Genomic DNA, 21808 nt, shown 5'->3' with positions numbered 1-21808 from the left:
AGGGTGATAGTTAACTTCCACAAAATAAAAGCGAGATTTAGAGGTTCGGATAATAGCCATTTGAAAAATGATGACATGTGCAACTAAGTACCTTTTAATCCGGTTAAAATGAGTGATGGATGAATTACGAATACATTATTATTGGGATAGTCACGGTCAAAACTAATACGCAACCGATTCATATCACTAAATCGAAACACTCTTAAGAAAAAATTTAGAATTCCTTCAAAATCTTTAAATCCTATTTAAACTACGCATCAACCGTTCGCGAATTTGATTTAAAATTAAATTAAATAAATTAAAAATTAAAATTTTAATATTTATAAAAATTAAATCAAATTAATTTTGAGTATAAATCAAATTGAATCAAATTCATTTAATTCAATTTTATTTAATCGATTAAATTTTTAATAAATTTTTTTATTTTTTATATTTTATTTTTAATATTTTAAATTTTAATTAAAATATTTAATTTTAATTATAATTTTATCGATATTTTTATTAAAATTAAATTAAATTAAAATAATAATAAATTTTAAAAATAAAAATTCAATCGAATTTTAAAATTAATGGACTACATTCCATTAGCACACTACCTAAGCATCTGCTTTACTGGAAGAGCATTGTCTAAGTAGTTTGATGCCCCATCAGTCAGGGATTTCCGGCTCCACATCTTTTTATATATACATAAGGCAATCCTTTAGGGTTATATCTGATATGACATAATGTAAAAAAATCATTTATCAAAACTAATGAATCATATAATAGATATGATATAATCTAACTGTTACATATTGTTTTTTGTTGCAAAATATAATTATAAATAAATAATTTAGTGTAGTAATAGCTTTTATTTTAATGTTTGATTAGTTATTTAATGTTAAATAAATAATGTTTTATTATTTTTTAAATATAAACTGTAAAAACTTAAAAAGGTTCGGCTTATTTTATCATTAAGCCTATGCAAAATCAATTAAAAATTGTTGATAACTTTATTTAAATTTTAAATATTTATATCATTAAAGTTATGTAATTTAATTTTAACTTTCGTATTATTTAGTAGTATATTAAGATTAAAATAAATTTATTAATATGTTTCTTTTCATAAAATTTAACAGCATATGATAGATTTTAATTTTATAAATCATATAAATATTTTAATTAATTTTTGAAAAAACATATAATTTATTGGATATTTAAAAAGTAGCTTTATCTAGCTTGCAATGCACTTGGCCCACACTAATAAACTGCCAAACACAGAGATTATTGGATATTTAAATTAATAATATTATAATAAATAATTAAAAAGGTAGAATTATATGTTAAATTTTAAAAAAAATAATTATTAAAACTTATAGGGGGATAGAATCTAATGCAGTGGAATGAATATGGAGAAGAAAGATTTGGATTTTATAGGAGGATGATTTGTGATTAGATATAGTGGTTTGACAACTAATTTGTCCCATCGTAATGGAAAGGGACTGGTCATTATAAGTAATGGGTAAAATCTAGTTTTGCACCATTTGCTCCCTCTATCATTATCTACTTTTTTTTATATATCAATTATTTTTATCTGACATTCTTTTTGCTATGAGAGAAAATGTAGCATATGGATATGGTGATGATTGAAGGGGATGACAATCTCTTTTTTGTCAGCATTAGATAGTGGAGACAAGTGAACCCCAAAGACAGATCAACTTCATCTTATGCACTTAGTTGCTCCTCTTTTGTTTGCTTCTGACTGTGGCTGCACTGCTCATCCATCATGGTGCCCTTAACCCTAGCACTCCCACCTACCATTAATCCTCAGATTTTATCCAGTGAAGCAACAATTCATTGTGAATATATCATATGCGGTAAAATATAAAATACGACCGGTTTTAAAATTTAGTTATGTGTACTCATGTTGACTCGAATCAGAATACTACGAGTTAATCAACACACTTGTATAGTTTTAAATCTAAGCAGTATAATGTTCATAAATGCACAGATACCATCAACACCTTACATTGCGTGTGACAAAATGAGGGAGTAATCTTTAGATTCATATTGAGTGTAATATATAAATTTTATTAAAAAATTATTAAATAATTTAAATTAATTATTTTATGTTAAATAAAAATAAATTTAAAAATTATTTAAGTCAGTTTAGATTATATTTATATAATTAGTGTTAGAGCTTTCGACCTAAAAAATATATTCGATTTGTAATATATTCGATTTGTTATTTTTGTTGGTAGAGGTATAATTGAATAGAGTCGAGTTTGGGTTTAAATTTTACATAAAATTTAGACTCATTTATTAAAAATTTTTATAAACCGCGAGCTCGAGTTTGACTAAAAAACTAAATATTATAATTGAGTCCGATTTAATGTCAACTCGTAAAAAAATCAATTAAACTAATTCAAACTCGATTTTGAAAACTCAAAAAAAATTCGTTTAAACTAATAACGAGTCTAATTTAAGTTTGAATTCGAAAATTCGATTAAAAAACTTATTAACAAAATCTAATTAATTTAAAATTTTAAATATTAAAATTTTAAATTAAAAAATAAAAAGATTTTAATAAAATTAAATATAATTTAATTAAAGTTTATTGTAATTAAAATTTTAATATAAAATACCATAAAAATTGAAATTTTTATTTACTTAGGAATTTGGTCCATTATTTCTATAAGGAGTTTCGTCTATTATCTCTATAAGTTTTGGAAGTAGAATAAGAGATATTATTTCAATAATTTTTAATATTTTATATGTAAAATAATGCATAATAATTTAACGAATTTGTACTCTAATAGTCAATGAAAGATAGTTTTTCTAAGGTTTTGTATTCTACTCCCATCAATAATAAATATTTTTTTCTTTTTATTATTTAAATTTTAATATTTATTTATAATATTAAATATTATTTATTATTCAAATACTAATTATAAACTTTTAATTAATTATATAAAATATATTTAATATAACATTAACGATATAATACTAAATTTAATAATTATTTATTTAAATATTTATATTATATGAAAAATTAATTGAAATATATATAATAAATATATAAATTTATATATAAACAGTTTATACTAAATTTAATAATTATTTATTTAAATATTTATATTATATGAAAAATTAATTGAAATATATATAATAAATATATAAATTTATATATAACAGTTTATACAAGTGAGAGAGAGGTTTTTTTTTTAAATTACATAATTTTAATTAAATCTATATAATTTTATTGTTAGTATTAATAAATATTTTGATATAAAATTTATTAATATATTATTATTATTATTCATACGTTATTATTTTATTATTCATATATCATTATTTATTTTTATTTAAATATATAATTTATTTTAAATTAATTTATATTGTATAAAAAATACTATACATATAATATAAATATAAAATATTATATAAAATAAATATATTAATATAAGTATAAACAATTTAAATTATATAATTATATATATACATTATACTTAAATATTATTAATAGAATCATATTAATTTATATTTAAATTATATAAAAATTTTAATTTATAAAATTAAGCGAATAATACCTTTTTTATATATGAAAGTTTTGAACAAACTAATTTATATATGAAAAATACCTTTTTTTGGAAAAATATTTTTTTAAAAAACAATTTATTTTTTATTTTGTTGATTGTAATTTTATAAATAAGGAATATTAATGAATTTATAGATAATAATATTAGTAATAACACTCTTAAAATTAAAAACATAATTTTATCTTTTAAAAAGGAAAGTTATTTAAAAAATGAATTAATTTTCTATTTAATCAAGAAAAAAGTTTTATTAATTAAATTTTTAAATGTTTTAAACATTAAAAAATAAAAATTATTTTTTTCAGAAACATTTTCTTTAAATGAATTGAGGATAAAACTTTAAATTTGAGTTTGAATTAAAATTTAATTGAAAAAAAGGAAAAAAAGATTCAATTGCCTAGCTGATATTAGATGTCCCAGGTTTTTGGACCTTTTCGGGCACTTCAGCATATAATAAACAGCGAACCCAATCAGCATTTGCATTAGGCCCATTTGTCCTAATGGGCCTATGAGGCTTACTGGGAAATCAATTTATTAAATCATCTCTTATTTTTTAAATCTCTTCAATTTCATTTCTTTTTTTTTACACATGTGAAAATAAATGTATAAATTCTTATATTGTATAATTTTTATTTCTTAATATATATTAAATAATTTTTTATTTTTAAATTTGAGAGTCTTATTAGTATTAAAATAAAATTTAAAAATAAAGATATTTTTTTATTTCACTAATCCTTTTATTTTCTTTTCCTTGTTCATGTTGCAACAGAGACTTTAGTGGAAAAATAATTATATTTTTTATTTTCAATAATTCATATATATTTTTTAATTTTACCTTAATAAAAACATATTTTGATAGTAATTTCTTTGCTATTAAATAATTTAAAATTTTAAGATTTTTTTTCTTCTTAGTTTCCTTATTAATTGCTGTATATATTTTACATATATTAAATAGACAAAAGATAGATTATAACATAAAGTATATTGCATTTCAAGGCTAGGCCTTGTTGGAAAGTGTATCATGTAGTCTTGACGGTTGGACTCCCTAACCTCTATTTTAAAAAAAAACCAAAACATAATGTATATTCACATAGACTGGAGCGCGTGGGCACGTGCGTTCGATTACCAGTGGGCAGGAGCAGTAGAAAATATTAGAGGAAATGCAGAGAGGAGGTAGACCGCAGGGGCAAAAAGACGACAACCGCTCCAAGGGGCAATTTCTGGCGAACCGATAGATTAAATTCAGAATAAAATAACTGAGAAAATGACGATAGACGATGAAAACTCTATATACGTTGGGGGGCTTCCTTACAGTGCTACCGAGGACACCGTTCGCAGAGTATTCGGTCCCTACGGCGCCATCGTCGCCGTTAAGGTATCATTGACGCTCTTCGAGCATCCTTTCTTTCCCCAAATCGTGCTTCTGGCTTTCTATCACTCTTTCTCTTCTTATTTTTTGCAAATTTATATTTTAATTATGCAATTAGGGGTTTCTGTGACTTAATTTTTCATTTGTTCGATAAACTGTTTAGTTATCTGCGAGGTTAAATTGTAGTTTCCTTAAAGAATATGTTGAATTTTTATACGGAATGATCTTGGGAAGCATATAATTTTTTTACTGGGTCAGTGGGTAGAAGGTTCTCAGTAGCCAAGCGATTACTACTATATAGTTTTCTTACCTATTGATCAAAGCAGAACGAGCCTATTTATGGTTGACCAAGTTTGTTAATGGCTCTGTCCTGCAGATTATTAATGACCATGGGACAAGGGGAAAATGCTATGGCTTTGTTACTTTTAGAAATCCAAGGTCAGTCATTGATGCCATCAATGACATGAATGGCAAGGTATCTGATTTCTTGCTTTGTTATTTTTCAAGTTATGATTGATATGGTGCCTTTTTGGGTGTTTATATAGTTAGTTTCGCATTTTAGAACTTTGACATTTTTATGCTTGCTGATAGACTATTGATGGGCGAGTTGTCAGAGTAAATGGAGTGACAACTAGAGGGGGGAGATCAAATTTTGGTCGAGAACGATTTCGACATAATATAGAGAGGGGTGTGGACTGGGATAAGGGTAGAGATCGAGAAAGGGATTATGATCGTGACAGGGACAGGTATGGAGAACGGTATAGTGATAGGTCCAGAGAGCGTGCAAGGTCTTGGGACCGTGATGAAGATGAGGAAAGACGATATGAGGCTGCACATGATCATGGTCAGGCAAGGGATGATTTCTTGGATAAAGATCATAGCCGAGAGATAGACCTGGTTGGTAATGAACAAGAAGAAGGAAGGAACAACAGTTGGAATCAGGAAAGAGGTCGAGATTTACATTGGGATCAAGAAAGGGAGATGGATGGAACTAATGATGATCATGAACTTGTTGACAAGGATAAAGATCCAGAATTAGGGAAACACAATGAGTAAGATTCTTCCCCTTTTAAATCAAATCTTAATATTTGATAGTTCTTTTTTCTCATCGAATACTTGTAGAAGGTTTACTATGTGTTGTTTATGTGGACAATGTTGGTTGCTAGTTGCTACATTGTATTCTTTAAAGTTTTGCTTGCATGGATATTGCCACTTGACCAAAAAGTTTTTTTTTTTTGTTTATTTAATTTTTTGTGTAAATTTTACAACATAACTATGATTGTTATGGACTTGTGGATCTAAGAAGGAACAAAGTTGGAGAGTTAGTGCTATAATTATGAATATGTTATATGCCTATTGCTGGCACTTTGTGATAAGTGGGAATGAAAGTTGCAGCATGATGCTAATTGACTCATATCTTGTTCATGTGCTGTCTCTTTAAAGTTTGATTACCTCGGCACACTGAACTTCCAATTAATTGACATCAGAAGACTTTCTAGGGAAATGCTATTTTGAAGGGGATTAGATTGCTTCTAAGAAACTACTTGGCTTTGATTGGCATGCTTATTGAAGTTTGTTCCATCTATCTGCATAACACACTTCTGATTGTGAAATGTGATGTGTGATTGTCATGCAAAAATATGCTTATTCTAAAACTGTAAAGCATTTATGGTAGTTGTTGAGAAATATGGGTCTGAGTGTGGATCAACAAACAAACATGCTTCTATACTGAATTGCACTCAAAACTGTGCTTCCCCTCATCAACATGGTTTTTTTGGTTAGCCTTGAACTTATATGTGCTTTAATTTTCTAGGACATAGCCGATGTGGGACTTGGTTCAGCTTATGCTTTGCAGGCCCAGTTGTCACTTGGAATTTTATGGGTCGGCCCATCTAACTTGGGTCTGACTCCTTTTAGCTTTGTCCTCAAGAGTCTAGCTCCTTTTGGCTAGCTCATGCTCCACCTGCATCTGACTCATTGTTTTGTCTCAACTCATGGATATGGGTCCTTTAGACTTAGCCCATTATGCTTTTAGGTTCAGATTGACGGCTGTTGGGCTTCACTGCACTGTACCATGTTGAGGAATATGAGCTCAGGAGTATATGATCAACAAACAGGCAGACTCCATGTTAAATTGGACTTGGAACTAGATTCTTCATCACTAAAATGGCCTAAGCAATTTTGTTTTTGGTTTTCCTTGAACTTTTATTCCCTTTAATTTTCTGGTATACTCCAATTTGGAGTTGTTTCAACAAGTTATATTCCTACTCCTTCCAACGTTTGCTTAGTACTAATTTAGTAATCCTATGAGAGAAACAGTAACCAAGATAAATATTTGCATCTACATCATATGGGATCAGATATTAATGGTTAATATAATCTGAATGTCTGTAGCTTTTATCCATGTCTTGCTGTGCAAGTAGCATGTTGCTATGTTTGGTTGTAAAGCCAGCATATTAGAATAGTTTGTCTTCTGAGACAACTGAGTAAGGTTTTCATGTTTTTGCATCAGGTTGAGATTTACTTTGCCATATCTTTCCTTTTGACAGTTCTAGATATAATGATCAACATAGTAGGGAAATGTCTTCAGATACTAGTGATGATTACAATGATGAGGTAAGCTCACAATTACATTTTTTAAATAATGCATAAGCACATGCTGTGTGGAATTTGAGGTACTTAAGTCTACTATTTTTTGTCCTTCTTTATCAGGTAAAAGAAAGATTGGAGAGATCAATTCAGAGGCGTGATGAACTTAAAAAGGAGGTCTAAATCAAAGACTGTAATTCTTCATATTTTGTCACATTATTATGGATAAATGCATAAATCCTATTTCATGCAGCCAAATATTTTGACATGCATGCATGTCCTGTCCATATTACATTTATTTGGAGTCAAGTTTTTCTTGCCTACAATTGGGTGTATATAGTATATGGCCCTTCACTCTACATGTAACATATTATCTAAAATTAGGGTAGGTCCTGTATAAACTCATGGTAGGTTGTACCTAGGATCATGCTATCTTGATTCCTTATTGGTTGAGTGTACAAGTCAAGTTGTACACTCGGGTGGGGAGAGTTTTTCTTTGGAATCAGTATATTGCCTTCCAAGTTTGCAAAGGTTGATTTTGCAACTTTCTTAGGTGCCATCATAATCGATTATTCCTGATATCACTGCACATTTTGGCATTTTGTTAAAAGAAGGGAAGGCTAAATTTTAGTGCCTAATCAGATCTCTGAGATGGAAGAGAGGTTAGAAGAGAAACAGCAACTTGTTTCAAATTTGCGGAAAAGAACTCAGGTATGTGTTTTCTAATTGCGAAACAAGAGTTTTCTCTTTTAGTCCAAAGACTCCAAACTGTGTTCCATCCTTGCTTGTTGCTACTGAGTTTTATAAAAAGGCCCTGCTTTTCATCCCCACTTAGAATTTTAATGGTGAATGCAGAAGCTGGAGGATGCTTTGATTGCTGCAAAGAAGCGCTCTTCACATAATAAGGTGCAATTGACCAAGGTAATCCCTAATGTTACCAATTAGACTCTTGAAACCTTTTTGAGCTTTTGCTTTCATTTGTTTAATTGCATGTGTGGGTACAACTTGCAGCTGCATAAAAGTTTTCTGCAAGTGAAAGAATACTCTGAAAGACTTAAGAGTTGTGAACAGGAACTTCAGGTCAGCCTCTACCAATTGTGTGCATTAAGGAGTGCACCATTAATCAATCTAATGTTCCACTTAATTGTTTCTGGTTGGCTTCACTCATGCCGCTATTGCATATCTGCTATCACAGGATCTTATTTTTTGTAAATTAATGCCTTCCATGTTCCCATCAAGAAGCAGGCTTGTTTCCATAATAGAATTGGTTCTGACCCATTTTGATTGCTTTCCCATTACTACGTCTACGTGCGCAATATTTTTTTTTCTTGTCTTTTAAAAAATGGTAGCTTGTTTCAATTTATCTTTTACAATGCATTAGTACATGTGCTGCATGTATGTGATAACAGAATTTCATATATTTTCTTGCACAATTATCATGTGTTGCATGTGTATCGTAGAATGTTGACAAGATGCTATATTCGGAATCTCCTACTGGCTACTGCCTGCACCATTTCTAGATCAGGCAACATATTCTTGCAACTTGAATTGTATTTTCTTAGGGCCTTTATAAGTATGTGAATGTGTAGTGCTTCATGCCTTCCTCAAGCTGCCTTGGTCAGAGAAAGCTTTTTAGGGAAAATCACTACTTTGATTGTTGTGCTCTCTCTCTCTTCTCTCTAAGGAAGTGCTTGGGCTTCAATCCATGACCCCTAATTACCTAGAGGCATACCAATTAAGCTGACCCCAATTGATATTCACTAGATAGTAGTTGTACATCTTTACATAAATATATTCTTTTTTTTTTTGTTCTTGGTGAACGCATAAATATATTCCTTAATGAAATGTAATAAGTCCAAACAGCAAAACTAGCTCTGATTCTAGTGAATATTTACCAAAAATAAGTCCAATTAAGCCTCCATACTTTTGCTCAAGGACTAAATAAGTCCAAATAATTAAGCTTCTGTATTTTTACTTAAAGTCAAATAAGTTGTAACATAATATAATATTATTTTTAAATTTGAAATATCAAAAATTTAGTATTTTAATTAACGTAAAAATTAAAAAATACATAGAAATAGTAAATAATTTTTAAAATTACAAAAAATGAAATTTTATAATATAAATAATATTTTATTAAAAATAATATTTTATTATTAAAAAATAATGTTGTATTACCGCAAGACTTTATTTGGCACTTGAGTAAAAGTATAGGGATTTAGTTAGCCAAAAAAATTGAATTGGGTTTATTTGGTCTTTGAGCAAAAACAAATTTAAATGGGCAAATAACAGTCATGTTGAGAAAAATAAAGCAAACTCAAGTTTTTATAAGAGGCCATAATTGTTGTGAATTCACTCTCTTGTGAGCATCAGACCCATCTGATGATCATTGGCAGTCCATCTGATGATCATTGGCAGTCCATCTGATGATCATTGGCAGTTTTGTGCTCATTTAATCTATCTAGAAGATAATGAAATATGCAGTTGGGTTTTCTTATTGGTTGCTTGCCTGAATTGAGTTAATATGTTCTGCTGCAGCACATGCTTTGCCTAAAATCTAAGTGTAGGACAATCAGAAAACAAGACCAAAGAAAAAAATTGGTTTTTAATTTGTGTGGCTTTGCAACAAATAATTCTCTGTTGTGTGGTTGGAGTGGATAACGGTGATACATATATATGATATTAAGAAAAATATACATGTATATCTGGCGTGGCAATCATGAATACTTTTGTGAACTTGTGAACTTTTTTTTTTTCAAAAAAAACTTGGTAAACTGTTGTGATCTCCTATTCTTATGTGGCACTTCATTCATCTGATCATGAAAGTAGTAATCATGGCATGAACCTTTTCTTTGCAGTCTCTTGTTGATTCAACAATGATAGAAAGTGATGTGGCTGATGATGTTGGAATGAGGGATGGAGTTCTAATACACGGCAATGCTTGATTTTGGTGCAGAAGATTAGTGAAAAGATTTACTTTATGGATGAAGATATGTACTTTGTAATGCTTGACTCTGCTCAGTAATTGTGATGTAATTTCGTTTTTAAACTAAGTAGAAATATCAGATATTGCTCTGCTCCTTCCAATTTGAGTTATCTAACTACCAATCTCATCTTTCTGATTCCATCAATATCACATCCTTTAGGTTTTTTTTTAATGGGTTATCCAAAATGTAGTCATTTTCATAAACTACACTACCCTACAGTTTGGGCTTTAGATATCAATTTGCATACCTTCATTCAGTCTTACAAAGGGCATGGAGTGGGATGCTACATGCTTGACATTTTAATTTTCAGTAAGATATCAAGCAGATAAAATTCCATTCCCATAAATTTTGAGATGAAAGTATTCCTATTCAGGCAAAAATAAGAAAAAATTGTCAGACTGGCAATAGAAAAATGGTAAAGCAAAGCTCATGTTTCAATGTGGGGAAAATTTTAATCCTTTCAAAGGATGCAATATCCTTGAATGTTCACTTTATCGAAAGCGAAAACACATGGTGTGTGAATACTAAGATACGATTTTTCTTTTTGTGCAGCTCAAATTGAAGGTTACTGTAAGAATTTAACTTAAACTACAGAAAGAAAAGCAAAGCAAAGCAACAATTAGAAAGGCTGGTTATGTGTTTTTAAGAAAGCTTGTAAGAAGTTTATGTCAGGCTGGAAAGAAAGAAAGAAAGAAATCAAGCATCTCCCTTCTCCCACTTTCGGTTTCTCTTTTCTAATCCCATCTTTAGCTTCCTTGTTAAGTGTAGCATTGCCGCATAATTTTTTCATGTAAACTAAAGGATTGCATTCGAATTTTAAGTTAAAAAAAGCTTCTTTTTTTAAACAAAAAAACTTAGACACTACTAAAAGCAATTTTTAAAAAACTATTTTATTTTTTAATTACTAAAATATATTGAACTTGATTTTAAATTGATTCTTAATATTTTTAATCAATATATTTAAAGTAATATTTTTTTTAACTGACAATGGCACGACGTCCCAATTTCCCCTAGCACCGACAGTCATTGTGTGTGATCATAAGGGCAAATCTGTCCATGAGGCCGAAACCACAAGAAGCCAAAAATGAAGCATAATGTTTCAATCATTTTCATGGTGGATGTTATGAATAGCAAAAAACAAACACTCACTTTATCGATTTACCTTTTTTACCCTTCTCTCTCTTTCTCTCTCTAGAAGATTTTCGACATCAAATGTAGAATAGAATTAATTAGTACATAGCACATCAACGTTAGAAATTAGAACTCCAAAACCTAATTAACCCTAATCTCTAATACCGCAAGCACAGGCTTAAGACTTATCTCACTTCCGTTGCTTTCATCATCTTCTTCTCTCAATGCAGCCAACTTTTTCTTTCTCCGCCATTCTCGCCACTTTCAGCCTTCCAGCTGCTGCTCTCTGACTTGCCATCTTCAATGCTTTCAGACCTGTCTCCAGTTCCCCTTACGTCGGACTCCGGGGAGCTATGACCCTGTGATGTGGCCTTATACATATGGAGTTGGTGATGTAGTGTGCTGTGCAGGTGGTGGTGTGGAGGCTGCTGCGGCGATGGAGTTGCTGCTGCTGCAGTATAAAAGTCTTGGTGCACAGGTGGTGCGGCACAAAAGTGAGGCGGCGGTGCATGGGAAGCTGGGTGTGTACCATAGAGGGTAGGGGCCCCGCTGTGAGCTGCTGCAGCTGCTGTGGCATACTCCGGTGGGACCCATATGCCTCCTAGAACGACGAGCTGAGGTGTTGGGGCTCCAGGTGCTTGTGGGCTTGGACTAGGTCTCCTTGTGTGCAGCCTATATTTCTGTGCCACCACCACCAATTAAAATATCATCATGAACTGATCTGTACTCTACCCACTAATTTTATAAAATATTCAAAGTATATGCACTGTGCAGTACAAACTCTGCATTGTCTGCGAGTGTGTATATTGTCAGATCAAAAGAAATTTTACACACAAAGCCTCTTTCATGCATCCCTGAATGTGAAACTGAAACTGAATCTAAAACATCGTAGAAATATACCTGCAGATGGCTTTTAACTTCATCATTTGTCAATCCATCAACCTTCATGAGCTCTCTGATTTGTTTTGGTGTGGCCACTGTTTAATTTAATATGAAAGAAACCAATCAAATACCAGTATTTAACAGAATCAAGAAAAGCAATCATGAAGAAAATAATTAAGACGTTTATCAGATGACATGTATAGATATTTACCTTGAGAACCGCCAAGCATTTGCAGAGCATTCACGAATCTCCGGTGCAAGTCCGGGGACCAGCACCTCCTTGCCTTCCTATGAGTTTGGCTGCCCGTTGTAGTGCTAGTAGTTGTATTATCTGCACCATTACTTGTCCCAGTATTTGTTGCTTGCCCATCTGAAGATGAATTACCTGTTCCTTTTGTTTGTTCAATTACTATAGCCCCACCATTATTATTGCCAAGCTTGCCAGAATTTTCTCTTTTTGAACAAGAAAACCCATTTTCAATTTCCAAACATTTCTTGTTTTCCATTTCTTGCTGATCAGCAGAAGCAAGAGCTAAAGTTGGGCTTGGGCACAAGTTTCGTTCTTTTGAGAATGGAAGGAAAGCTCCTCCATTTCTTTGTTTGGTGTCTAAACCCAGCTTGGGACTAACATTGAATCCTATATTAGTTTCTTTAGGGGAAGTGGTTAATGTGGTTTGAGGTTTGGTTTCATTGCTGTCTTGGCTCCACAGTTGTGCTGTAGTCATCCAGTTTGCCTTATCGGAGATGTTTGACGATCTATCCAAGGTTTCAGAGGCATGGTTTTTGAGTGGTATGAATTCTTCAAGCACTGGCCTTGGCCCCTGATTTGCTCTATAGGCTTGTATTTGCTGCCTTGAAGTCTCCATAGCTGAGGAAGAAAAAGAAGAATGAAAATAGTGACTAAATGAAATATCATCAACCTGCTTTCGTTAAACTACGATGACTTGGATTCTTTTAGAAGAAATATATGAAAACTATAGCTAACCACTTTAAGACCAAAGAAAATAAATGACAAACAAAATCGCACGAATAGAAAGCCATCTCAAACTTCTATAAATGAAAAAGGATAGAGGAAAAGTTTAAAACTTAGGATTTAGGGAGAGATCACATGAATATCCACATCTCTATCTCTACTGTAATAATATAAAATTTTTGTCTAAGAATAATGGGCATGAATCCATCAGTAGATATATGTTCCTTTTGTCATCAAGCATCAAAATGTTTAAGAACTGTGTGTTTATAGAAAAATGCATGAGAGAAAGAGGATGAAGACTCCAAATACCGTTGGTGAGAAGTTGCATGCAAAGGGGTAATTCGCGCTTGAATGCATCAATCTTTAGCCTTTCTTCCTCAAGGCAAGAGAGAAACTCTTCAATCTTTAGAGTGTGATCATTCTGGTCCCCAAAAGATTTCAATAGCATAGAATAGCTCTGAGGTCTACAATCCAGGGTTAGCTCAGATGGAGAGGCCATACCCTCTAAAAATTTTCACGTAAATTAATGAAACAGCAGCAAGAATCAATAAACAAAACCCACTCTACTCAAGAAACACGTTCTTGTTCTCAACGTTCATACTAAAAACAAGAACAGGATATGAGTTGGAAGTAGGTCAGAGAGAGAAACAAAGAAAGTAAGAAGCTGTTTTCTCTGAACACAAGGAGGATTTGAGGCAGGACCGTCTTCTTTTTAGAGGTGAGCTGAAGAGAAGGAATAAAGTAGGGTTTTAAGAGAGAGAAAGAGAAAAGAAATTAAAGGAAGAAATTAAAGCTATTGAGAGATAAAGAAGGATGGTAACTTCTTGCAAAGAACAAAAAAAAAAGCTAAAAAAATTAGAGAAGGAATCAGGACTCTGACACTACATGAGTCATTTGCTTAGTTTATCAGTCTTTATACGAATTTAAATCATCTCTATAAAAGATGATTCTTCTCTCTACTGTTATTCCTTTTTTCTTTCCTTTAATTTTATTAGCCTAGCTACAAGTCTATGATTCTTCTCCCACTTTTTAAATCAAACCCCATTAACGATCTTTTAATCTCTCATTCTTTCATGTATACGTAGATTATCTTAACACTTCATGTGGATGAATCAGACACTCGTGGCATGCATCAGCTGGTTCAGATCCCCTTTCAGATGTACTCGTGTTTAGGCTTTCTAAATCAGTAGTGTTTTCGATAAGATGATTGAACCCCAGCTTCTTAATTTTGTGATAATAAGAAGAATTCTAATTAATAAAGGGATGTAGGGGTAAAAAGAAAAGTAGATACGAAGAAATGAATGAGAGAAAGAAAGAGGACATATTCAAATGGCATAATTGAGAATGAATCCACCAAGCAACTTTCTTTTTGGTTTCAAAAGTTGCATAATTTGCTGTTAAATTTAAAAGAAAGAGAATATGTAATCCAAATAACATAATAATAAATAAATAAATAAAAGAATAAAATATTTGGCTCCAAGGAAGGAATATCTTAGTTCCAATTCTACGACTCTAAATTAAGGAGGAGAGCTATTAGCTACCACAACCCACAATGCTTAATAATAAGGGCTGGGAATCTTCTTCTGCTACTCGCTTTAATGAAGTGGCTAGGAAGGTAACAAGATTCTCTTTAAATCTTCATCTTCATCTTCATTAAAAAAAAAAAAACCTGCAACTTCCTTAACACTACTCGGATCCGGGTCGGAATATGATGGGATTATTCATATCCATTAATATTATTACAGTGTAATTAAGTCCGAGCGAGGCAGCAGTGATTAGAAATGCCTGCCTTTTCCGTGAAAGATAAAGGTGAAAGTCATCTTCTTCCTCAAAGAGAAGCGCATCGAATTCCACTGCATTACGACTCAACCACAATTCCAAAGGGTTTCTTTGATATTATTATCAGATTTGTTATTTTTTTTAAAAAATAGAAATTATTAAAAATAAATTTAATATCGTTTAAATTATAAAATCATAAAATAATTAAATAATTTTAATAAACAAAACATTATATTTTTTATTATTTTTTTTAAATTTCTGCACAGGGTTATGAATGAAGGCTTGTAGTAGAAGGCTCCAACCCACACCTTTTGTGCAGATTCTCTCTGTGATTTTCTTTTCTTCTTCTCCTTTAATTCTCTCTTTATGCGTTTGCATGTAATGTGAGTTTTTTTTTTTTTAATCTTTTATTTAATTATGTTTCTATTAGGGTATAAAAGAGAAAGAAAGAGAGAAAGAGCGGAAAAGATTCCCTCGTGACACGCGTCCTGATATTCCTTCATATCGTCCTTGTGAATATCCCTTTTGTCTGGCGTAAAAACATGAACGAATATTCTTTTTTATTTTAATTTCTTTTATTGGATATTAAAATTGTGAAAAATCGACTCCGAGCTGTCGATTATTTAAAAAAAATTAAAAATAACAACTCAATTTAATTTTAAATAAATTAAAACACCCATATAAATTATTTCTCATTACTCATTTTAATTTATTTTTTAAAAAAGAATTTTCTGAAAATTAATACATTAGAAACCAAACAAGATCTAAATTTATAAAATATTTAGGTTCTAAATTAGGATTATTGGCATGTGAAATTTATGCAAAGAAAAAAAAAAAGAATTGGAGCGGTGCATGTTGTAACTGCCATCTTTGGATTCTTGTAGGAGGTTCCCATGGAAAAGCAATGCATATAGGAAACAGCCTATCTAAAACTTTTTAGGACACTACCCTTTATTGTAAAAGCCCAAGTAAGGACCACCGTCCCTCTTCAAAGTTCCTCAAAGGCCCAATTTAGACCATTGTTGTTTCTTTTTTTACATGTATATGCCTACCTTTGTTAGCTTATAATTAAACAATAGTTCCTTCGACTAATTTAATTTTTTATTTTCAAAAAATTTATTTAAAATTAATTTTTATTTCTATGTGACAAGAGGTAGGAAAGCAGACCCGATCCCCTTACAGCCCTATCTGTATGCATGCCGGGAGAATTAAATGGCTGTCTGGCGTGGAGAGAGGACCTTACACATCTGTACGTACGGATTTCAGTGATAGAGACACGTGGCACTGTAGTAGAAAGGTAATTAAACATCATTAACAGAAAAAAGAAAAAAAAGAATAGAAGGGAGGAACAACTTATTACACAATTGATAACCGCTGGGTTTCATTACCCTGATAAGAGGCCGAGCCCATAGTGATAGGGTCGGTCCAGGACCCGCGGAATCCCGTAAATGAGAAGATCCAACCCATTCGTCCTTGAGATCGGCCTTTTCTCAGGACCCAGCCTTCTCTACCCGAGTTCGGCTTGGAAGCTTAGCAAAGTGAGGACCACTGGCTCGATTCCGAATTGCTCGGTTAACCCGTGTGCTAGAAGGGAGAATTAAATGGCCGTTACGCATGGAGCAGAGGACTGATATCTTCGTACGACCGTATTCGTATGGTAGAGACAGGTGGCCCAATGGCAGGGAGGCCATTACACGTCACTGACAGACCAAGAAAAAGAATAAAAGGAGAGGAGCACCCTCCTTTCATACCAAACTTATAAACCCCTTGTAAAACCTTATTTTCTGGATTTCAGATAATCAACAATCACTGTAAATCTTATTTTCTGGATTTGAGTACATCAAATTTATTAACTCTTTCATTCACCTTTCTTTTACGAACGTGGGTTTACACTGCCTATATTACAATTATTCACTGGTCAATGCTGTAGGAACTATAAAGAGCCTATATCAAGAGAGATGCCCAAGTGCTCATTGGCCACATTTCATCACAGCAACCAAAAGAAATTTTATTTTTCTATCACAATTAACAATTTTATATGTCACTGCCTTACTAACATCAGTCAGCAATATATTCCTCACAAAAACTTTTTGATAAAGAAAACCCAGAAAAAAAAAAACCAGCATTTTTTTTTTCTTTTATTAATTTAATCTTGTAGAATCTTATTGCCTCAATGCAGCCTAGCACCCAATGACACAATTACAGAGCCATTATCTAATCTGATAAATTGACAGCAACGTTAGTGTGCATGCTGTGTGAAAGGTTCAATATACTTAGCATAATCAAGAAAGTCTTATGCAAAGGAAAGAAAATAAAAGAAGATTCTATTCGTCTGAATCAAATTATTTACCAATAACATCTTCAATTTATGATGATGAATTCAAAATTCAAAATTCTTGTTCAAAAGAAAGAAAGAAAAGGAATGATGTTTTGATTTGCATTATATGAAATATTCTTAAGCTTTATGGAAAGCTAATGATGGATACATTTACGGGTGTAAGGCTATGTTTACAAAGAATCGTTAACTGGATTATTTGTTGATGAGGATGAAGAGAAACTCATAGTTTCATCAAATTCCCTCTTTGCTCATTCATTTAAGATATAGATTCTTCATTCCATCGTTTCGATTAGGGTATCAGAACATAATAATTTTCCGATTGATGATTGCTAGCTGTTGATATTTTTGAATTATTTTTATGCTTTATATGCTTATCTTAATAAAAAGTTTATACTTTGATACATTTTTTTTCTTTCTTATCTTCAAAAGAACATGAGGTTGAACGATGTTCAGAAAGTAAAAAGGCAAGAAAAATTATTCTCAGAGTGTTAGATTTTTTCATTTTAACATACTTTATAAGTTTGATATATTTAAAAAATCGGCTCGATTTGATTTTAGTTGGCCATACAGTTTAAAGAAAATATAATTAACCAAAAGAGGGAATTAATCTCTTCACCTTTTGCTTTTCTAGTAAGAAGAGGTCCTCCAAGATCTACCAAAATCCATAAGCAAGAAGGCATCTTCTTTAACAATAGAAATTAGGTCATTGCAATCCCAGTATAATTTTCATAATATAAATAGAATTGAATTTTGCAAATTAAGAAAAGTTTTGTTAGGTAAAGAGAAACTAAAAACCACACTTAAAAAATTGGCTAAAGTAGTTTGACCATTGGATAAGAATGGAGGAGTGGCTATAGCATCTTATGAGCATCAGAGAGTGGAGCATGGAATTAGAATCACTTTGGTCGGCCTCTTTGCTAAAGAGGTCTTGTAAGAAAAGGCTCAATTAGAGTATTATTGAAGACAGGAATTTTTCTGAAAATAATTCATAATTAGTTTTAGACTATTCTCAAAGAGATCTCTCTATATTTTGTGCCAAGAGAGTATTATAGGCAGGAGTTACCAAATCATAATGGCTGGAAAGTCCAAGTAAGAAAGAGGAATTAAAATAGAAAAAGCCCAACAACTGCCTTTGGCCCAATAAGTCTCCTTTCAAGCTTTACTGAGAATGGGCCGACGGTATCCAAGATTGAAACATGAGAATGGGGCCCAAATTCAGTTAAACTTGGATAACGGGGACTCCATCGCCACATTCACTTACTTTCTCTCCTGTTTCTCTCTATGCATGGGGTCTCTTCCCTTCCACACCTCACCAAACCCAAATTTCTCTCTCTCCAAATCCTCTAACTCTCATAAATTTTCGCAAACCCATGTCTCCAAACTTCAATTTCAACGATTTTCTCCCCATAAATCTTACGTCCACCTCATTTCTTCTTTATGCAAACAAGGCCAAATTCAAGCAGCTTTGGACCTGCTTACACAGATGGAGCTTCAAAGTCTACTGATTGGACCCCAAGTCTATGGTGAGCTACTTCAGGGATGCGTATACGAGCGAGATCTTTACACCGGTCAGCAAATTCACGCTCGAATTATTAAAAATGGTGATTTTTTTTCAAGGAATGAGTATATAGAGACAAAATTATTAGTTTTTTATGCGAAATGCGATTGTTTCGAGATTGCAAATAGTTTGTTCGGTAGATTGCGAGTGAAGAACGTGTTTTCTTGGGCTGCTATAACTGGTTTGCATTGTAGAATGGGTTTTCATGAAGATGCTTTAATGTGTTTCTGTGAAATGATAGATATTGGCCTTTCGGCTGACAATTTTGTGGTGCCTAATGCGTTAAAGGCTTGCGGCGCATTGCATTGGATTAATTTTGGAAGAGGAGTACATGGTTATGCGCTGAAGTTGGGTCTGGATAGGTGTGTTTTTGTCTCTAGTAGTTTGGTAGATATGTACGGAAAATGTGGATTTTTAGAGGATGCAAGGCAAGTGTTTGAGAATATGCCTCAAAAGAATGTGGTAACATGGAATTCGATGATCGTGGGTTATGTTCAAAATGGGTTCCATCAGGAAGCAATTGAAGTGTTTTATGATATGAGGTTGGAAGACGTTGAGCAGAGCCGAGTTACTTTATCGGGTTTTCTTTCTGCTGCAGCTAATTTAGGTGCAATTGAAGAGGGTAAGCAAGGGCATGCTATTGCCATCATAGGTGGATTTGAATTGGATAATATCTTGGGTAGTTCAATTCTGAACTTCTATTCTAAGGTTGGGTTGATTGAGGATGCTGAGTTGGTTTTTAGTAGGATGGTTGAAAAAGATGTCGTGTCATGGAATTTGCTCATTTCTTGTTTTGTTCATTGTGAGCAAATTGAAAGGGCAGTTGATATGTGTCATCTGATGAGATTAGAGAATATGAAATTCGACTCAGTGACCATTGCCTCCATATTATCTGCCTGTGCTAATACAAAAAACATAAAACTTGGTAAAGAGGGGCACTGTTATTCTATTCGAAACAATCTTGAATCTGATGCAATAGTTGCAAGTGGCATCACACACATGTATGTAAAATGTGAGAGAATCAGTGATGCAAGGGTAGTTTTCAACTCTACAATAAACAAAGATCTTACGTTGTGGAATACATTATTGACATCTTATGCTGAACTGGGTCTAGTTGGGGAGACCTTGAGGCTTTTCTATCAGATGCAGTTGGAGAGTGTGCCACCAAACGTGACATCTTGGAATGCTTTGATTTTGGGATTTATCCGAAACGGCCAGATCAACAAGGCGAAAGATACGTTCTCAGAGATGCAGGCTGTTGGTGTCCATCCTAACCTGACTACTCTGACTATGCTTATATCTGGACTTGTTGATAATGGTTTTCGCAATGAAGCACTTACTGTATTCCAGAAAATGCAAGAATATGGGATAAGGCCCAATGTTGTAAGCATCATTAATACAATCTCAGCTTGCACAGATGTGGCAATGTTGCAGTATGGAAGAGCTATTCATGGCTATATTTTAAGGCATGACCTCTGGTTGCAAATGCCAATAGCAAATGCTTTGGTGGATATGTATGTTAAATGTGGAAATATAAACAAGGCCAAAAGGGTGTTTGATATGATTTTAAACAAGGCTTCACCCATATATAATGGAAATGATCGCTTCCTATCACTAGCACATCACGCGTTGGAGGTGTAAAAGCTCAAGCCCCACTAAGTATCTGATGAGGAAGGAATAGAATCAGATATGCATTCTTTACAAATCTGCTTGCAACCAAGATGGGCATGGGATAAGTGAACTCTGGGGCTATCGTATCCGAACATCAATTCAGAGCAAGTATAGAGAACTGGTGATATGCATGTTTTCCTCTTTTCAGGTACTGGAATCTGATGCTTTCAGTATTTTTGTTCCCATGCCACTTGAGCCAGGCTTAGTGCCTGTAAGATTGAATTATGGGTTTTACATATCCAAACACGCTTTCAAATGCATGTCCAGGCAGAGATGGTGAGATAGGCATCAAGTGTGAGGGAATTAAAAGGAATCAAAAGCATTAAAGAAGATTCCTAGATGCAGCTGAATCAGATCAGCTAAGAAAATCCTGCAGTTTTTGCACATTGTGGATCAGGATAGCAACCAAAATTTTCGAAAATCCATGGACATTGGCTTTAGGGGATATTGAAACATGTTATAATGGATTATGTTCTATTCTTGAGCATAAGTTTGTGATAATGAGAAGCAAGAACTAAGGAAGTGCTGTACAGAGGTATATGCAAAATTATCAGATATTTTCCACAAATTGTGGCAGAGCTTGCAAAGAACATCAAAGCTTTATCGGTTGCATGGAATTTAAACCCTACACCTCATCGGCGGAGCCACATAGTGGCCATGGCCTCCTAAATTTTTTTGAATTATCTGAGACTATTTCGATAATTTTCTGTTTTAACTCTAAATAAATTAGAAGAAAACTATTACTAAATTTCTAAATTTTTTAAAGATTTATTAGTTCGTTTATATTTTAAAAATTATATAATTAAAATATTTTTGTATTTTATAAAATTAAATATTCTTTAACTATTTTGTCGAAAAATTCATTGATTTATCTTGAATCTTTATATTATTTAGTCCGTGTAATTTTACTATAAACATATAAATTTAAATATTTATATTATTTAATTTTTTTAATA

The 21808-nt window shown here is 32.3% G+C and overlaps 3 protein-coding genes across 4 annotated transcripts; 2 read left to right on the top strand and 1 right to left on the bottom strand.

Annotated features, from left to right (window-relative positions):
* The first annotated feature begins 4657 nt into the window (after positions 1–4657).
* LOC110600220 (zinc finger CCCH domain-containing protein 13) lies at positions 4658–10658 on the top strand. Of its 2 annotated transcripts, XM_021737014.2 has the most exons (9): positions 4660–4950; positions 5321–5419; positions 5536–5996; positions 7494–7560; positions 7657–7710; positions 8176–8244; positions 8389–8454; positions 8545–8613; positions 10392–10658. In XM_021737014.2, exons 1-9 carry the CDS (start codon positions 4840–4842, stop codon positions 10476–10478), a joined length of 1083 nt encoding a protein of 360 aa, XP_021592706.1. In that variant the 5' UTR covers positions 4660–4839; the 3' UTR covers positions 10479–10658. The 2 variants fall into 2 exon arrangements, with proteins under 2 accessions (XP_043806371.1, XP_021592706.1); XM_043950436.1 differs by lacking the exon at positions 8545–8613 and having other exon boundaries at positions 4658–4950.
* Positions 10659–11596: 938 nt separating this feature from the next.
* On the bottom strand, positions 11597–14349 carry LOC110631049 (myb family transcription factor EFM). Its single transcript, XM_021778756.2, has 4 exons — positions 13816–14349; positions 12745–13401; positions 12552–12628; positions 11597–12331 (listed from the first exon to the last, which is right to left on the bottom strand). Exons 1-4 carry the CDS (start codon positions 14003–14005, stop codon positions 11873–11875), a joined length of 1383 nt encoding a protein of 460 aa, XP_021634448.1. The 5' UTR covers positions 14006–14349; the 3' UTR covers positions 11597–11872.
* Positions 14350–18776: 4427 nt separating this feature from the next.
* On the top strand, positions 18777–21596 carry LOC110600504 (pentatricopeptide repeat-containing protein At5g55740, chloroplastic). The gene is made up of 2 exons (XM_043950022.1): positions 18777–21000; positions 21120–21596. Exon 1 carries the CDS (start codon positions 18792–18794, stop codon positions 20820–20822), a length of 2031 nt encoding a protein of 676 aa, XP_043805957.1. The 5' UTR covers positions 18777–18791; the 3' UTR covers positions 20823–21000; positions 21120–21596.
* The last annotated feature ends 212 nt before the right edge of the window (positions 21597–21808 follow it).

This window comes from Manihot esculenta, chromosome 14 (assembly GCF_001659605.2).
Source record: "Manihot esculenta cultivar AM560-2 chromosome 14, M.esculenta_v8, whole genome shotgun sequence".
Lineage (NCBI taxonomy): Eukaryota > Viridiplantae > Streptophyta > Magnoliopsida > Malpighiales > Euphorbiaceae > Manihot > Manihot esculenta.
The sequence above is the reverse complement of the archived record's forward strand: the minus strand, read 5'-3'. Positions and strand labels throughout refer to the sequence as shown.

Bases quoted from the DNA above. Each gene is read 5' to 3' on its own strand.
- LOC110600220 (XM_021737014.2), top strand. From the start codon at position 4,840: ATGACGATAGACGATGAAAACTCTATATACGTTGGGGGGCTTCCTTAC. The intron at 4,951-5,320 runs GTATCATTGACG...TCTGTCCTGCAG, and splicing joins GCGCCATCGTCGCCGTTAAG to ATTATTAATGACCATGGGAC. The intron at 8,455-8,544 runs GTAATCCCTAAT...TACAACTTGCAG, and splicing joins ATAAGGTGCAATTGACCAAG to CTGCATAAAAGTTTTCTGCA.
- LOC110631049 (XM_021778756.2), bottom strand. From the start codon at position 14,005: ATGGCCTCTCCATCTGAGCTAACCCTGGATTGTAGACCTCAGAGCTAT. The intron at 13,402-13,815 runs GTATTTGGAGTC...TTTCTTCCTCAG, and splicing joins CATGCAACTTCTCACCAACG to CTATGGAGACTTCAAGGCAG. The intron at 12,629-12,744 runs GTAAATATCTAT...TAAATTAAACAG, and splicing joins AATGCTTGGCGGTTCTCAAG to TGGCCACACCAAAACAAATC.
- LOC110600504 (XM_043950022.1), top strand. From the start codon at position 18,792: ATGGGCCGACGGTATCCAAGATTGAAACATGAGAATGGGGCCCAAATT.